The sequence below is a fragment of the Hippopotamus amphibius genome, chromosome 3 (genome assembly GCF_030028045.1).
Source record: "Hippopotamus amphibius kiboko isolate mHipAmp2 chromosome 3, mHipAmp2.hap2, whole genome shotgun sequence".
In the NCBI taxonomy this organism is placed as follows: Eukaryota; Metazoa; Chordata; class Mammalia; order Artiodactyla; family Hippopotamidae; genus Hippopotamus; species Hippopotamus amphibius.
Window position 1 is genome coordinate 144,898,820 of NC_080188.1, and position 18,901 is coordinate 144,917,720.

Sequence of the window (18,901 nt, forward strand, 5' to 3'; positions counted from 1 at the left end):
CCACCTCCTGATTAGCTTGGTAGTTATTCATCTTTAACTATTATTTTAATAAGTGCCTTAGAGATTAAAATGTATATCCTCAATTTATCAAAGTCTATGTGTATACACAGCCCTTACGATGGCCAATGGATAACTGTTGGATTATATTTTTAAACGTTTACATCTTAAATGCCACAAGATACTACTTTAGTATTTTATATGGTGTCACTTAGACTAATCTACATATTTATTCTTTCTTGTTGTTTTTCATTCCTTTTTGAAACTTGAAGTGTCTTAAAAAAACAAGTTTTTGGTTTTTTTGGGGTTGTTTTTTTTTCTTGCTTGAATAAAGCCTTGATTATTTTCTTTAGTATAGGTATTCTGGGAACAAATTTTATAATTTGTCTGCAAATGTCCTTATATTAACTTCACCCTTCAAGGAATTTTCACTGTATATAGAAATCTAGGTTGGCAATAATTTTATTTCAACCCTATAAAGATGTCATTCTATTCTCTTTTGTCCTCTGTGGTTTCTGTGGAGAGGTCAGTTGTCAAACAAATTGTTACTCTTCTGAAAGTACTTCCCCTCCTCCATCCTACCCTGGGTACTTTAAATACTTTTCATTTTGGGTTTAGTTTTCAGCAGTTTTACTGTGATGTGTCTAGGAGTCATTATCTTTTTATTTATTCCATTAGGATTCATGGGGGTTCTTGAATTTGTGGCCTGTGGTCTTTTGACAGTTTTGGAATGTTCTCAGCTCTTAAAATATTCCTTCTGTTCCATTCTCTTTTTCTTCTCCTTCTGTTACTCTGTTAGACATATTAGATTCCCCACTATATCCCTTATTTATCTTATCCTCTATTCTGTATTTTCTATCCATCTTTCTCCCCATGCTTAATTCTGGATATTTTCTTCTCATCTGTTTTCAATTACTAGCTCTCTCTTTACCTGTTCCTAATCTGCTGTGGTTATATCTACCAACTGAGTTCTTTATTTCTTTTGATTGATTGGCTGCATTGGGTCTTTGTTGCTGTGTCGTGGATTTTCTCTAGTTATGGCAAACAGGGGCTTCTCTTGTTGTGGAGCATGGGCTCTAGGCGCATGGGCTTCGGTAGTTGTGGCACATGGGATCCACAGTTGTGGCTCTTCGGCTCTAGAGTGCAGGCTCAGTAGTTGTGGCACACGGGCTTAGTTCTTCTGCAGCATGTGGGATCTTCTTGGACCAGGGATCGAACCTGTATCCCCTGCACTGGCAGGCAGATTCTTAACCACTGCACCACCAGGGAAGTCCCCCAACTGAGTTCTTAATTTTGATTACTGTAGTTTATTTCTCGAGTTTTCAATTGGTCCTTTTTGTTGCTGTTTCCAGTTCTCTTCGAAAATTCTCCTTTTTGTCTCATCTCTTTAAACAAAATATGCATTTAAAATCTATGTCTAAAAATACCATTCTCTGTAATTTGCCCACTGTGCGTATTTTCTTTCGGTTTTTGTTACAGTTATCTTGTCTCCTATTGTGTCTGGGATTTAAAATTGAGTATTAGACACTATGTTAAAAACTGTAGAAACAATTTCAGGTCTAGTATGATATTATATTCCTCTAAGAACTTATTTTTACTTCCAGTGGGCTGCTTGGGGCCCTAAAGCTCATAATCATCCTAATTCAATTTCAGAGATAAGATTATTTGAAGCTGGGCCAATGTAGCCTTTTGCGATTCCAACCCAGAACATGGAAGGTTTACCAGCTTCCCTCAACGCTTGCTAGTTCTCTGGACTCTAATTTTTGTCCTCCTAACCCTGTAAGCCTTTTGAGAACATCTCTCAGTTTCTCAGCTACCCCTTCTGGAACTTGTAGAAGTCCCTAAGGAAAAAGTAATCCTTAACACCAGGTTCCCCCCCTTCTGAGTTTATTTCTCTTCCTAGATCCTATCCCTATAATTCTTTAATATCTTATTAATGCTCCAGTGTCTTCAGACAGCTTATTTTTACATTTTATTCCAGAGGAAACAGCTATTCTCAACTATTTGGATTAGGAAGATTAATCCAAATTATCTAGGCTACCATTACCAAAAGCAGAAGTAGCGTTAACTTTTCCCAAGCCATATGTTCAAATCCTTTACAGAAGTGTCTGTTTCTTTCTCTGCTTTTAACTTGGGTAAATGCCACATTTACATTTTATCACTGGGATGAAGAAGAGGAATGTAGAAACAGAAATTGAATCAATTCCTTTTAAAGTACTGCATCTCACTTTTGCACTCCTCTATCATATCTGCAACTCTTGGCCTGAAATCTCTTCAAGCTTCCAAAATGCAGCTTCTTTTAACGAAGGTTTTTTATTTCATCCAATGGTACGTCAGAAAATTTTTAAAAATCTTTCATACGATGTTAAGTAGTCTGTTTCCATGCATTCTATTTATTATTATTATTTTCTTTGTACTTCTTATTTTGTGTGGAATTGTAAGGGACAGGAAGAAAATATATGTTCAACCTACCATCATAAAGTAGAAGTATAATTAAATCTTTAAAATGCTCAAAGATTTTGAACCTCCCATTATACTTTCTAAGAATTTATCTTACAGCTAGACACAAACAAATGCACAAAACTATACTGACAAGGACATTTACTGTAGCAGTATTTTACTATAATAATGGAAATAATTCAAATATCCATTAATAGATTACTTAAATTATGGCACAATACAGAAATTTTAAGAGACTGAGATAAGTCAATATATAATGATACAATTCCATTTTTGTTAGAAAGTAATTTTCAAAGCAACTTGGAAGCAGACTCTGCCCTGTCAGGGTGGCAATGGCCACTGAACAGAGAGGAAATTCTGTCTTGAACTCTGCACAGGCTCTAGCTCCTCCAACACCAGCAACACCTTCTATTGAGGTGACAGTGGCCAGCACACCCTGAGGAAAGATGTGGCAGGCATCCACATAAAATTCAGCCTTCACACCAAAGACAATGGGTAGATGCAGTCTATAAAGGGACACTCCCACATAAAAACACCCCTTCAAGACCACAACAGATTAACTGTTTCACCCAAATTCATAGAGACAGAGAAAGTTAAGTAAAATGAAAAGGCAAAGGAACTACTCTCAACTGAAAAAGAGAAAACACCTGAAAAAAAAAATAATGAAACAGAGATAATCAGTCTATCAGACAATGAATTAAAAAATTTGGTAATATGGGAATTCCCTGGTGGTCCAATGTTTAGGACTTGGCACTCTCACTGGCAGGGGCTGGGTTTGATTCCTTATTGGGGAACTAAGATCCCACAAGCTGTGTGGTGCATCCAAAAAAATTTGGTAATAAAAATGCTAACTGAATTAAGAAAGAGAAACAATCTAAGCACAGATCATTTTAACAAGGAACTAGAAACTATAAAGAAGACCCAATAGGACTTCCCTGTTGGCATGGTGGTTAAGAATCTGCCTGCCAATGCAGGGAACATGGGTTTGACCCCTGGTCCAGGAAGATTCCAGATGTCATGGAGCAATTAAGCCATGTGCCACAACTACTGAGCGCACATGCTGTAACTACTGAAGCCCATGCACCTAGAGCCCATATACCAGAACAAGAGAAACCACTGCAGTGAGAGGCCTGCACACCACAATGAGGAGTAGTCCCCGCTTGCCACAACTAGAGAAAGCTTGTGTGCAGCAATGAAGACCCAATGCAGCCAAAAAAATAATAATAATAAAATAAAGAAGTAAACAGATATCCAGCTACAGGAAGCATGTATGGCCCCAAACAAGGTGAACCTAAACAGACCCACACCAACACATATCATAATTAAAATGGCAAAAGTTAAAGATAAATAGAAAATCCTAAAGGCAGCAAGAGAAAAACAGAGTCACATATAAGAGAATGACTATAAGCCTATCAACTGATTTCTCTGCAGAGATTCTGCAAACCAGAAATTCTGCATAATATATTCAAAGTCCTAACAGGGAAAAACATGCAACCTAGGAGACTCTACCCAGAAAGATTATCATTTACAATAGAAAGTAAGATAAAGAACATCTCAGACAAGCAAAAACTAAAAGAATTCAGCAATACTTAATCTACCCTAAAAGAAATGTTGGAGGGTCTTCTCTAAATGGAAAAGAAGTAACAATCCATAGAAAAGGGAAACCCTAATAGGAAAGGCAAATATATAGTAAGGATTGAAGATCACTTAAATAAGACAGTACCTAGATTTAAAAAAAAATTATAAAAGCAACTATAACTACAATAAAGAGTAAAGGGATAAGCATGAATGTAAAATATGACATCAAAAAACAGCATATGAAGGGGAATTCCCTGGTGGTTTAGTGGTTAGGATGCAGTGCTCTCATTGCCAGGTCCCCGGGTTCAATCCCTGGTCAGGGTACTAAGATCCCAAAAGCTGTGCAGTGCAGCCAAAAAAAAAAAAAAGGAAAAAAAATTATATATATGTGTGTGTGTGTATGTATAAAGGAGGGGAATGAAAAACGTAGAACTTTTTAGAATGCTTTTGAACTTAAATGATTATCAGTTTAAAGCAAGTAGACATAATTATAGATCAAAATATATGAACCTCATTGTAACTACAAATCAAAAACCTACAATAGATACACAAAAACCGAAAAGAAAGGAACTTAAGCATAGTATAAAAGGGGATCATCAAACCACAACAGGAGAAACAAAAAAGAAGAAATGAACGAAGAAGAGCTACAAAAACAACTGGAAAACAATGATTAAAATGACAATGAGTACGTATCTACCAATAATTACTTTAAATGTCAATGGACTAAACACTCCAAAAGACAGGGTGGCTGATTGGAAAAAAAAAAATCAAAACCCTTCAATATGTCGCCTAATAAGAGACTCACTTCTGGGCAAAAGACACATACAGACTGAAAGCAAGGGGATTAAAAAAGATATTTCATGCAAACAAAAATGATAAGAAAGTGGGGTAGCAATTCTTAGACAAAACAGACTTTAAATGAAAGGTTATAACAAGTAGCAAAGGACATTATATAATGATAAAGGGAGAGAATATTACATTTGTTAACATACATGCACCTAATACAGGAGCACCTAAATATATAAAGCAAATATTAACAGACATAAAGGGAGAAACTGACAAAAATATAATAATAGTAGGGGACTTTAACACTCCACTTACATCAATGGAGAGAAAATCAATAAGGAAACAGCAGTTTTAACTGACAGATTAGACCAGTTGGACTTAATTGACAGCTATAGGAAATTACATCCAAAAAGAGCAGAACATGTACATAATTCTTTTCAAGGGCACATGGAACATTCTCCAGGATAGATCACACACTAGGCCACAAAACAAGTCTCAAGACATTTAAGAGGATGGAAATTATATCAAGCATTTCCCCCAACCAAAACAATATGAAACTATAAATCAACTACAGAAAGAAAGCCAGGAAAAGAACAAACATATTGAGACTAAACAACATGCTACTAAAACAAAACAAAACAAACCAACCAACAAACAAACAATCCCAATGGGTCAATGATGAACTCAAGAGGAAATTAGAAAATATCTCAGGACAAATGAAAATGAAAACACAACTTTCCAAATCCATGGGATGCAGGAAAAACAGTTCTAAGAGAGAAGTTCACAGTGATACAGGCCTTCCCCAAGAATAAGAAAAAATCTCACATAAACAACCTAATCTACCACCTAAAAGAATTAGAAAAAGAAGAACAAAGTCCAAAGTCAGCAGAAGGAAGGAAATAACAAAGATCAGAGAGAATAAATAAAATAGAGACCAACAAGTCAATAGAGAAGATCAATGAAACCAGGAGCTGGTTATTTAAAAAGACAAATAAAATTGATAAACTTTAGCCAGGCTGTCATCAAGAAGCAAAGAGAGGGCTTCCTAAGTGGTGCAGTGATTAAGAATCTGCCTGCCAATGCGGGGGACACGAGTTCCACCCCTGCTCCAGGAAGATCCTACATGCCGCGGAGCAACAAAGCCCATGTGCCACAACTATTGAGCCTGTGCTTTAGAATCCATGAGCCATAACTATTGAGCCCATGTGCCACAACTACTGAAGCCCGCACACCTAGAGCCCGTGCTCTGCAACAAGAGAAGCCACGGCAATGAGGAACTCGCGCACCATAACAAAGAGTAGCCCCCACGTGCCGCAACTAGAGAAAGCCCGTGTGTAGGAATGAAGACCAAACACAGCCAATAAATAAATAAATAAATAGATAAATAAATTTACTAAAAAAAGAAGAAGAAAAGAGAGAGGACCCAAATAAACACAATAAGAAATGAAAGAGGAGAAATAATAAATACGAAAGAGAAACAAACAAAATGACATAAAATACCGTGAATAGCTATACACCAACAAATTGGACAACCCAGAAGACATAAAAAATTTCTAGAAACATATAGCTTGCCAAGACTGAATCAAGAAGAAACATAATTTGAACAGACCCATCACTAGAAGTGAAACTGAATCTATAATTAAAATACTCCTAGCAAACAAAAGTCTAGGACCAGACAACCAAACATGTAAAGAACTTCTACCTATCCTTCTCAAACTATTCCAAAAAAATTGAAGAGGAGAGAACATTCCCAAATTCATTTTATGAGGCCATCATTACCCTGATATCAAGATCACAGACTCTACAAAAAAGGAAAATTACGGCTCATTATCTTTGACTAATATAGACACAAAAATCCTCAACAAAATATAAGCAAACCTAATCCAATGACATAAAAAAGGATCATACACCATAATCAAGTTGGATTTACCCCAGGGTCACAAGGATGGTTCAACATACGCAAATCAGCCAATGTGATACACCACTTTAACAAACAAACAAAGAAAGATGAAAATCACATGATCATCTTAACAGATCCAGAAAATGCATTTGACAAATTCAACATCCATTCAGTTCATCAAAGTGGGTATACAGGCAACATATCTCAACATAATAAAGGCCATTTATGACAAACCCACAGCCAACACAATACTCAACAGTGAAATGCTGAAAGCCTGCCCGCTAAATTCAGGAAATAGTATCAGAAGTCCTAGACACAGCAATCAGAAAGAAAAAGAAATAAAATGTATCCAAATTGGAAGGGAAGAGATAAAACTGTCACTATCTGCAGATGACACAATATTCTATAGAGAACCCTAAAGCCTCCACCCAAAAACTATTAGAACTAATAAATGAATTTGGCAAGGCTGTAGGATACAAGATTAATATATAGAAATATATTGCATTTCTATATACTAATAATGAAATATCAGAAAGTTAAAAAAAAAAAAATCCTGTTTAAAATCTCATCAAAAGCAAACAAACTCTAGGAATAAACTTAACCAAGGAGATGAAAGACCTATTCTCCAAAAACTATAAAACATTGAGGAAGATGATTCAAAGAAATGGAAAGATATTCTGTGCTACTGGGTTAGAAGAATTAATATTATTAAAATGGGCATACAAGCCAAACCAATCTACAGATTTAATGCAATCCCTATCAAAATACCGAGGACCTTTTTCACAGAACTACAACAAATCCTAAAATTTATAAGAAATCACAAAAGACCCCTAATTGTCAAAGCAATCCTCAAAAAAAGGAAGAAAGCTGGATGTATAATACTCCCAGACTTCACACTATATACTACAGTAATCAAAACAGTGTGGTACTGGCACAAAAACAGACACATAGATCAATGAAACCTAATAGAGCCCAGAAATAAACCCACACACCTGTGATAAATTAATCTATGACAAAAGAGGTAAGACTATACAATGGAGAAAAGACAGTGTCTTCAACAAATGGCACTAGGAAACCTGGACAGCCACATGTAAAACAGTAAGAGTAGAACATTCTCTTTCACACCATACACAAAAAACAGAACAAAATTAAAAAAAACCCTCAAAATAGTTTAAAGACCTAAATGTAAGCCCTGAAACCATAACACTCCTAGAAGAGAACAGAGGCAGAGCACTCATTGACAGAAACTGTAGCAATATTTTCTTGGATCAGTCTCCTAAGGCAAAAGAAATAAGAGCAAAAATAAACAGATGGAACCTAATTAAATTTAAAGCTTTTGCATAGCAAAGGAAACCACTGACAAAAGAAAAAAAAAAAAAAAACTATGGAATGGGAGAAAATATTTGCAAATGATGCAGCTGACAAGTGGTTAATATTCAAAATACATAAACAGCTCATACAACTCAATACCAAAAAAACCAAACAAACAATTCAATCCAAAAATGGATAGAGCATCTGAATAGACATTTTTCCAAAGACATGCAGATGGCTAATAGGCACATGAAAAGATGTGAGTTCAACATCACTAATTACTAGAGAAATGCAAATCAAACCTACAATGAAGGGGCTTCCCTGGTAGCACAGTAGTTAAGAATCCACCTGCCAACGCAGGGGACAGGGGTTCCATCCCTGGTCTGGGAAGATCCCACATGCCACAGAGCAACTAAGCCTGTGTGCCACAACTACTGAGCCTGTGCTCTAGAGCCTGCAAGCCACAACTATTGAGCCCACATGCTGCAACTACTGAAGCCTGTACGCCTAGAGCCTGTGCTCCACAAGAGAAGCCACCACAATGAAAAGCCTGCGAGCCGCAATGAGGAGTAGCCCCCGCTCACCACAACTAGAGAAAGCCCACTCACAGCAACAAAGACCCAAAAACAAATAAATAAATAAATAAATAAATAAACAAACCAAAAAAACAAACAAATAAAAAGCCACAATGAGGTATCACATCACACTGGTCAGAATGGCTATCATCAAAAAGTCTACAAAAGACAAATGTTAGGAGAGGGTGTGGAGGAACCCTCATACACTGTTGGTAGCAATGCAAACTGGTGTAGTCACTATCAAGAACAGTATGGAGACTCCTCAAAAAGCTAAAAATAGAGCTACCATGTGATCCAGCAATTCCACTCCTGGGTATATATGCGGAAAAATGAAAACAACCATTCAAAAAGATACACGCGGGCTTCCCTGGTGGCGCAGTGCTTAAGAATCTGCCTGCCAAGGCAGGGGACATGAGTTCAATCCCTGCTCCGGGAAGGTCCCATGTGCCGCGAAGCAACTAAGCCCAGGCGTCACAACTACCGAGCCTGCGCTCTAGAGCCTGTGAGCCACAACTAATGATGAGCCCATGCTCTGCAACAAGAGAAGCCACCACAACGAGAAGCCCACACTCTCCGCAACTACAGAAAGCCTGCGCGCGGCAAAGAAGACCCAACACAGCCAATAAATAAAAAAATTAAGAAATAAATTTATAAAATAAATAAATACATTCTTTAAAAAATAAATGAATCTGTTATTTAAAAAAAAAAAAAAGATACATGCACCCCAATGTTCATAGCAGCACTATTTGCAATAGCCAAGACATGGAAGCAACCCAAGTGCCCAGCAACAGGTGACTGGTTTACAAAGATGTGTCTCACACTCTCTCTCCCTCTCTCTCTCTCTCTCTCTCTCTCACACACACACACACACACACACACACACACACGGAGTATTACTTGGTCATAAAAAAGAATGAAATAAAGCCATTTGCAGAAACATGGATGGACCTAGAGAATGTTATGTTTAGTGAAATAAGTCAGAGGAGGCAAATACTGTATAATATCACTTATATGTGGAATCTAAAATGCAATACAAATGAATGTGTATGCAAAACAGAAGGAAACTCACAGATATGGAAAACAAACTAGTGGTTATCAAAGAGGAGAGGAAAGTGGGAAGGGATAAATCAGGGGTATGGGAATAACAGATACAAACTATCATATATAAAGTAGATAAACAATAAGAATATACTGTACAGCACCAGGAATTATACCCACTATCTTGTAATAATCTATAATAGAATATAATCTGACAAAAATACTAAATCAATATGCTGTATACCTGAAGCTAAGACAATACTGCAAATCAATTATACTTCGAAAAACAAAAGAACATATGAAAGTATATGTATAGAAGAAATCCATATGCTAAGCATAAAAACATATTTATACCATATACTAAACAGTTTCACAATATTTGAATTTTTATAACAGGAATTATTTCTAATCATAAATAAAATAAATTATAAAGCCTATCAAGCCAGTTAGATTTCTCCAAAGTTTCCATGTGCCAAGAAGCCAAGCCAACATCAAAACAGGCCTTTATTTAAAAGTAGGTAACACTAATTCAGCTAAGGCAAGTCTAATACTATAAGTTGTGAAGCCTAGATACAGGGAAAAGTCCTTGCTAGTGATATGAAAGTGAAATAATTTGATTATGCATCAAGATGGAAGACATGATAAAATGATCAGAGGAAATGTAGTGGGGGAGCATTGAAAAGGCACAAAATAAAGGGTAGAAGTAGAACTGATGGAAAGCAAGATAAGAATTAGAATCCAGTAGGAAAGAAGCAAACATAAAATTTTTGCACTAGGCTAATGCAAAAATATTATTAAATACAATATGTTATGGCTAATTTTTTTCACTCTTTGATAGCCTGTGCATCTGACAATGCTAATTTTATATCATGTCTAAATGAGTTAAACTGGGACCAAGAAGCCTCTTTCAGTACTAAATGAGACAAGCAGCATAATCTTAGACTAAAATCCCTTGACATCTTTGGTCTTCAGTTTTCAATTCTATAAAAATGAGGGGTTCAAATTAGATAATTTGAAGTCATGTTCAGATAAAAAAGATTCCATAATCCTAAAAGGATTTTTCCTCATTCATTTAGGTATCTACCTGTCCACCTATTTACCTCCCTCAGACCATTCCATATAAGAGGTGACTAATGTTACAACTCCCTACTCCTGCATTCATGATAGACACCGGTAATTAGCTACAGCCTTTTGCCCCCAGTCCAGTCACTGAGCTCTCCCTTACTTTTACACTTCCTTGCAACCATTTTCAATCAACTGGAGATAGTACTTGAGATAAAATCTATTCGCCATCCTAAAAATTCATAAGCAAGTTATGACTTTCAACATAATTAAAAAACTTTCTTGTGCATGATGACACCTTGGAAATGCTGTGACCTCCTGACTGCGCTGTGGGGTAGCCAACCTTGAATCAACATAGCGAAAATGACTGTACTACCCAAAGCAATTTACAGATTCAATGCAATCCCAATCAAATTACCAATGGCATTTTTCACAGAACTAGAGCAAGAAATCTTACGATTTGTATAGAAACGCAAAAGACCCTGAATAGCCAAAGCAATCTTGAGAAGGAAAAATGGAGTTGGTGGAATCAGGCTTCCTGACTTCAAACCATACTACAAGGCCATAGTGATCAAGACAGTATGGTACTGGCACAAAAATAGAAAGGAAGATCAATGGAATAGAATAGAGAACTCAGAAGTAAGCCCAAACACATATGGGCACCTTATCTTTGACAAAGGAGGCACGAGTATACAATGGAAAAAAGACAGCCTCTTCAATAAGTGGTGCTGGGAAAATTGGACAGCAACATGTAAAAGAATGAAATTAGAACACTTCCTAACACCATACACAAAAATAAACTCAAAATGGATTAAAGACCTACATGTAAGGTCAGACACTATAAAACTGCTAGAGGAAAACACAGGCAGAACACTCTATGACAATTCATCAAAGCAAGATCCTTTTTGACCCACCTCCTAGAATCATGGAAATAAAAGCAAGAATAAACAAATGGGACCTCATGAAACTTAAAAGCTTTTGCACAGCGAAAGAAACCATCAACAAGACTGGAAGGCAACCCTCAGAATGGGAAAAAATAGTTGCCTATGAAACAACGGACAAAGGATTAATCTCCAAAATATACAAGCAGCTTACGCAACTTAATACCAAAAAAGCAAATAACCCAATCCACAAATGGGTGGAAGACCTAAATAGACATTTCTCCAAAGAAGACATGCAGATGGCCACCAAACACATGAGAAGATGCTCAACATCACTAATCATCAGAGAAATGCAAGTCAAAGCCACAATGAGGTATCACCTCACACCAATCAGAATGGCCATCATCACAAAATCTGGAAACAACAAATGTTGGAGAGGGTGTGGAGAAAAGGGAACTCTCCTGCACTGTTGGTGGGAATGTAAGTTGGTACAGCCACTATGGAAAACAATTTGGAGGTTCCTTAAAAAACTACAAATAGAACTACCATATGATCCAGTAATCCCACTACTGGGCATATACCCAAAGAAAACCATAATCCCAAAAGAAACATGTACCATAATGTTTATTGCAGCACTATTTACGATAGCCAGGCCTGGAAGCAACTGAAATGCCCATCAACAAATGAATGGATAAAGAAGATGTGGCATATATATACAATGGAATATTACTCAGCTATAAAAAGGGATGAGATGGAGCTATATGTAATGAGGTGGACAGACCTAGAGTCTGTCATACAGAGTGAAGTAAGTCAGAAAGAGAAAGACAAATATTGTAAGCTAACTCACATATACGGAATCTAAAAATGGTACTGATGAACTCAGTGACAAGAACAAGGACGTAGATGCAGAGAATGGACTGGAGAACTCGAGGCTTGGGAGGGGGCGGGGGGTGAAGGGGAAGCTGACACGAAGCGAGAGAGTAGCACAGACATATATATAGTACCAACTGTAAAATAGATAGCCAGTGGGAAGTTGTTGTATAACAAAGGTAGTTCAACTTGAGGATGGATGATGCCTTAGAGGACTGGGACGGGGAGGGTGGGGGGGACTCGAGGGAGGGTGGGGGAGGAGTCGAGGTTGGGAGGGAGGGAATACGGGGATATGTGTATAAAAACAGATGATTGAACTTGGTGTACCCCCCCCAAAAATAATAAATAAATAAATAAAATTAAAAAAAAAAACTTTCTTAATGAATATTTTCCACATTTAAAAAGACTGATAATTCTCTCCTATGAATAAAATTGACTCTCATATTTTTGTACTCATTAGATTAATAAAATAGGATATAAGCTCTGTCGAGATAACCTGAACATACCAGCCTATATATTTCCTGATGTTTTGATTCTGAATTAATTTTAATAACCTCTGCTAATACGACTTTCTTAGTCAGAGGCACCAATGCTAGGAATTCTACACTCATGCAAACTGTCAAAGAATCTAATATATATCCATTAATTCTACTCAGTGGCATAAGGAGGTCTGGAGTAATGAACTGTATTGCACTGCTAACTTACTCAGCATGTGTTCAGTACAACAAGAGATACTGAGAGCAAATCAGGATTTAAAAATAACATTTATCTCAAGGTTTTCTTCCATAAAATATTTTAAAATCCTAAGATATAGAAGCCCCCACCATTTTAAAATGAGACAAGCAAAGAAAAAAAAATATCCTTACCAATTTTTCTGCTTCTGTGTTCATTTCCCTTAATTTCTTGATATGCTCCTTTTTAATCATGAGAATTTTTGATAATCTGGTCTATAGACAATGAAGAAGAGATGTTTTGGAATAAACAGAGGCACTTAAGTATATCAGGTAGACATCGAATTTCTAAGTTTTCACTAAGATATTCTAGCAGATTTTAGTGTTTCAATATAAATATAGCACAGATGCTTTATTTTATAAGTTGGATTGGCTAAGAAAAAGATATTTTAGAATACACTGTAACCAGGATATATCAAAACAACTACGGAGTCAATCTGAATGAGCTTTCATTTATTTCACTATTGTTCCAAAATGGAACAATTTGTGGACCAATCAGAATAATAACTGCTATTAACTGGAGCACGAATATGTTAAAATCCATGAGTTCAGACTGATACAAAATTAACCACTGTTGGAGAATAGCAGTGACCAAACTTGTAAACTGGAAAACAAAGACAAAGAATCAAGCATTTATCCTGCTTATACTATACAAACTATGTCATTAGGTAACCAAATAATAGATTAGGGGAAGTTTTTCCTTATAGTACTATTTCAGCTAATAAACAAAGAACAAGAATAGCACCATTTTGCAATCCTAATGAATGAATGGATCTAGGCACTGATAATTAGTACCAGCTAACATTATCTAAAAAAAGAGATAAAATAATAATGGGTATCCTATCAGAACACAAAACTATGCATAAAAGTAGTCACATAAAAACAAGTACACCAATCAAATTAAAAAAACCAAATCAAATTAAACTTTTATATTCAACAAGCAATCTACATGAAATACAAAAGACAAAAGAATATGTTGGATGTTATCACAAGGATTCAGTCAGCAAAATAAAGACTGTGGGAGACTAGGGACAAATAATCTAGTTTCTTCAACAAATAAGTTAATGGGGAAAAAGAACAGTCAACATTTAAGAGACAACTGGAGAACTGGAATGCTGACTGGATACATGATGATATTAAGACCGTTTTTTGTTAACTTTTTAGATGTAATAATGATATTATAGTTATGGCTCTTAAAAAATGGGGGGGGCCTACCACTTAAAGATATATAACAAAATATTTACAAATAAATAATATGATGTCTGATTTCTCAAAATACAGAAAGTGGGTGGGAGTATAGATGAACGTGAACTGGCCAGGAGTTGTTGGTAACTGTCATACCTACATAATGGGTACCTAGAGGTGCATTATACAACTCTGTCTGCTTTTACGAGTATATGCATTCAACTTTTGATAATTAAAAAAAAAAATCTAAAAACTTAACCTAAGTTGACAGAGGGAGGCCCTGGTGAGTTATGCTACATACTTGTTCACACAGACCCTTATTAGTAGGTCCAGAGCTCTGGACTGGTCTCCTATCTCTAGTTGTTGGGTTTTATGGAAATGTGTATGATTCTTTAGAGTCAGAAGCAGTAAAAGATGAGATGAAGGCAATAGTCTCTCTCCCATTTCTGGTTTCTCTTTCAGTTTTGTGTTTCTTGCTTGTTTTTGATAGAAAATCATGCTGTTTCCTTCTTATTCTTTCCAAAACTGAGTCCTCTCTAAGAAGTGGGTCAGTCTTTAGATTCCTCAAAATCCCTAACCCCAGGAAAGAAAAAGTTCCCTCAAAAAGAAAACTTATTGTAAACTATGAATTATAAAACTTGCAAAAAAATAAAAAAAAGATGTTTATTTTGTCATAAGAAAAAAAACAGTAACAGAAAAAGACAAACATATTTCACAGCTTAACAAGAGCAAACCTGAGTTTCATAAAACTTTACATATTACAAAAGACAAGTACATAAAAGGACTTCTATTTTTATCTGCTAGATAGCTTAAAATAATGAAAGCAGTGTTTTAACTAGGTTTTACATGTAGATTTTGAAGTTAAAATTAAGCACTGCAATCAAACATCTAAGCATCAATAAAAACATCAATACTTTAGAGGCAGTGCACTAGTATTTAGCTTCTGACTCCCTCTGCTGGTGGATCTCTCCCCCCCACCCCTCCTCTCTCTCCCCTCTCCCTGACCCTTCTTTCCCACACACACACTTGCCCAACTATGACATACTAGCTCTGTTTTTACTTCCACTATTTAAAAGAAAGAATGTCTTTAAAATATAAGTGTTCTATTTGTGAAAGTGATAAGCCTTGGCTCTTTTCATATTTTAAACTTTTCATACAGAAATATCTTATGTACCTTTGGAAGTCAAAAGGTGTAATTATGTATTCCAAGTATAATTAACAACATATAACTAAGGAATAAAAAATGCTATACATACACACAAATGACAAGACTTTTCCTCAAAATAACATTAACTGTAAAATGGAACACTGTGACTATTTTAATGGATTATGCTATAAACATTTTTAAAGACTCTATCTATCCCAAGCCAAGTAGTTTTTCTTTTCAAAAAAGGAAAAGAAACAAATCAAAAATCATTAGACTATGATTCAAATTAATTTATTTAATCTAATTTTCAAAACGAATAGCTCATAACATTCTTAAGAGTCAGGCTATTCAAGAAAATTGTTCTATATAATAATTTTATACTTGTTTTGATTTAGCCTTAGATTTCTTTGCAGCTAATCATTAAGTACTTAGCAACTGAATAGCTATTTCTAGTTTCAGAAAAGAAATAAAGTTCATTCTAATCAGAGAGCTGGCCAACACATCATAATTGTTGAGGTGACTGATAATGGCAGGATGCCCTAAGATTACGAAATAAAAACCTTTATACTCATACAAAACTCACTGAATTTTTTAAACAAATAACCAAAATATTCAGAGCAATTCTTACCACTTGGATAAGGAATTCTACTGGAAAACCACCTAATGTTTCAGTGTCAGAGCCAGAAATTTTACTTCTCCAAGGTGACTGTCCTAATAGGGGGTCATTATCCTGTGGGAATAAAAGGGAATCATTTAACTACTGACTTTCAAAAGGAGTACCTTATTTTTTAAAAATGTATTTTATTGAAGTATAGTTGATCTACAATGTTGTGCTAATTTCTACAGTACAGCAAAGCGATTCAGTTATACACATATATACTTTTTTTTCATATTCTTTTCCATTATGGTTTATCACAGGATATTGAATATAGTTCTCTGTGCGATACAGTAGGAAGGAAGTATCTTATTTTTAAATAAAGAACAAATTCTATTATAATTAATATTCTATTAAAAATCCCACAAAAAGGAAAATATTTCCAGAGTTGAAACAATTATTTTATTAACTTTTTATTTAGTATCTGACAACTCAAAATAACATGGGCACCTCCTCAAGTTATTGCAATAGATGTGTATTTCATAAGAACATAGTTTACATTCATAATAATCATTTAAATTACTGGTGACATTATACTACTTACTGTAATTGGTGACTGGAGAGGAGGAGTATAGTGTAACCGTGGTGGAGTCATAAAAAATCGAGAAGGCCGCTGCTTCTGTCCAAAGGCAGCAATTGGCATCGTCTCATGAGGCTCATTACTCTTTGGGAAAAGAGAAATAGTCCCCAAAACTTGAAGACCTTTACCAATCATTTTAGCTTTATAAAAATTCCATTTTATCATAAAATATATTAACCTACAAAGATCAAAAGGCTAGAACTTAAGTCAGTATGAATACTACTTTGCTACTAAGAGACTGAATCTACAAAACAGAAGAATGTGATCTACTGAAAGAAAGGAAAGTGATCTATGCCAACCTTTGTTGTCTCTGTGTTAAAGACTCTCTGAATATTACCCACTGTAATTAAAGGCAATTCTTATCTGCCCAGGGAGAAATGTTTGGGTGATCTCATAAAGGAAATTACAGTAATGAAACAGAAAAGTAATTTTTCTTTTTTGAAATGGGAGGTTTAAAGATTTCATTCTTTAATGAAAAAAATTAAGACTGGTATACCTTGCTCTATACTTAGTCCAAATTTTCATTCTCCCCTACTCCTCTCTAAAAGTAACTTTGATTTTTAACTGTAAGTTCACAACCCTTAAAAATCAAGTTTATAACGAAATGAAAAAAGAGGAGGCTTAATGTGAACAATTTAATTTCTATAATGCTTAGGGGCAAACAATTTTATTATAAAAATTCATTACTCATTAAAAATATTAGTTATATTTATCCTTTATATTTTAACTTATTAGAAACGTATATAATTTCTACGACATTGCTAAATCAAGCATGATCACGAAATAATGGTCCAGTAGTTTAATGGACTATATCAGAAGTTCAAAAGATCAGATTCTAGTCTCAACCTGGCAAGAATCCAGCTTCAAAGCCTTGAATAAATTATCTAATGTACCTATGTCTCAGTTTCATCATGCAAAAAGTGGGGGTAATTACAACCATCCTGTATATTCTGAGGAGAAAACAGGAACATATAAAAATATATATTCTGAAGTGCAACATGCTACTTCACACTTTTAAAGTCATTTTGCAAGAGGACTATACCAAGAGCTGAAATGAAATTGTCGTGTAGTTTATTCCTCAAGATTATTTAGTCAAAAGTGATGAGTTGTGTCACACTAAATTTGGTGTGGGTAAGGTAGAGGGATGCTACCTTCTGGAAAATGTGGAAGACTTAAGTATAGTTCTGTTCCAGGAGTCTAGTAAGCAGGGCTGGAAAACTCTAAAGATCTCTTCCTCTGTGACTTGAAATCTTGATTCTATCATAAATATAACCCCTAAGAAAACTCTACAAAATACATTTAATAGGCATAAAAATGCATGTGTATTATGAAATAATACTTACAAGAACTTCATAGTCAGGGATAGTGTGAGTTCCAAGCCCTGCCCTGTCAAAAGTTACTCTATAAGTAGCATTAAGAGTATCCACAGCATCTATTTGTCCAGTGAACAGACCATCATGCACACCACGTAATCTTGCTGAAAAAAGAAACAAGAAGGCATTATGATGTTTAGGAGATACAAAAAACTGTCACATACAAAACTGCTCCAAGCATGTAATTCAAAATGGAGAAAGTATAGCACTGTTGTCTATTAAAGTTTCAAAAGAAGCATGTACTTTATTTTAGGTTTAGAGGAACAACAACAAAAATTTTTGAAACAAAAAACAAAACTATAAATGGTGATCCCTAATTTGATATGTGAATGAAATCATATATCGATCAAACTAAGGGGAAAATATTTTAACATCATTGCTTTAAACCTTGAATTGCAAAAGAAAAAAAAAGTCAACAAAAATTCGGTCATGTTTATACTCATGAATGAAACACTAGGAGTAGCTCAACTGAAAGGAAAAAGGAAAAAAAAAAAAGACAAGGGTGCTACACGGAAAAGATTTACTAGGCTTCTGACTACTAACCTTAAAAAGGGTTGCCTATAAAGTTGACTTCTGGGAACTTGAATTTTGAGTGTTCCCACTGTTTGCATACTAAGGAAGGTGGTTTACTGTGCCTCGACTGTGCAAACAATGCAGTTACCGACTTTTCAACTCTTGTATGTGCTAGGCAGAAGGTGCCTATGTAACCAGCCCCATGTAAAAACCTTGGGCACTAAGTCTCTAATGAATTTCCCGGTAGACAACATTTCAC

General features: G+C 35.4%; 1 protein-coding gene and 1 non-coding gene across 3 annotated transcripts in view; one reads left to right on the plus strand and one right to left on the minus strand.

Moving 5' to 3' along the window:
* LIN9 (lin-9 DREAM MuvB core complex component) overlaps nucleotides 1-18,901 on the minus strand; it is a 106,931-nt gene that overhangs the window by 26,913 nt on the left and 61,117 nt on the right. For both annotated transcript variants that reach the window (XM_057729605.1, XM_057729606.1), the window contains exons 8-11: nucleotides 18,100-18,233; nucleotides 16,721-16,840; nucleotides 16,150-16,251; nucleotides 13,325-13,405 (exon numbers count right to left, since the gene is read on the minus strand). In XM_057729605.1, coding sequence (XP_057585588.1) covers nucleotides 13,325-13,405; nucleotides 16,150-16,251; nucleotides 16,721-16,840; nucleotides 18,100-18,233 — 437 coding nt within the window. The remainder of the gene's footprint in view (nucleotides 1-13,324; nucleotides 13,406-16,149; nucleotides 16,252-16,720; nucleotides 16,841-18,099; nucleotides 18,234-18,901) is intronic.
* On the plus strand, nucleotides 10,991-11,064 carry LOC130850614 (small nucleolar RNA SNORD55/SNORD39). The gene has a single exon (XR_009052976.1). It is a non-coding gene; the product is annotated as a small nucleolar RNA SNORD55/SNORD39 (small nucleolar RNA).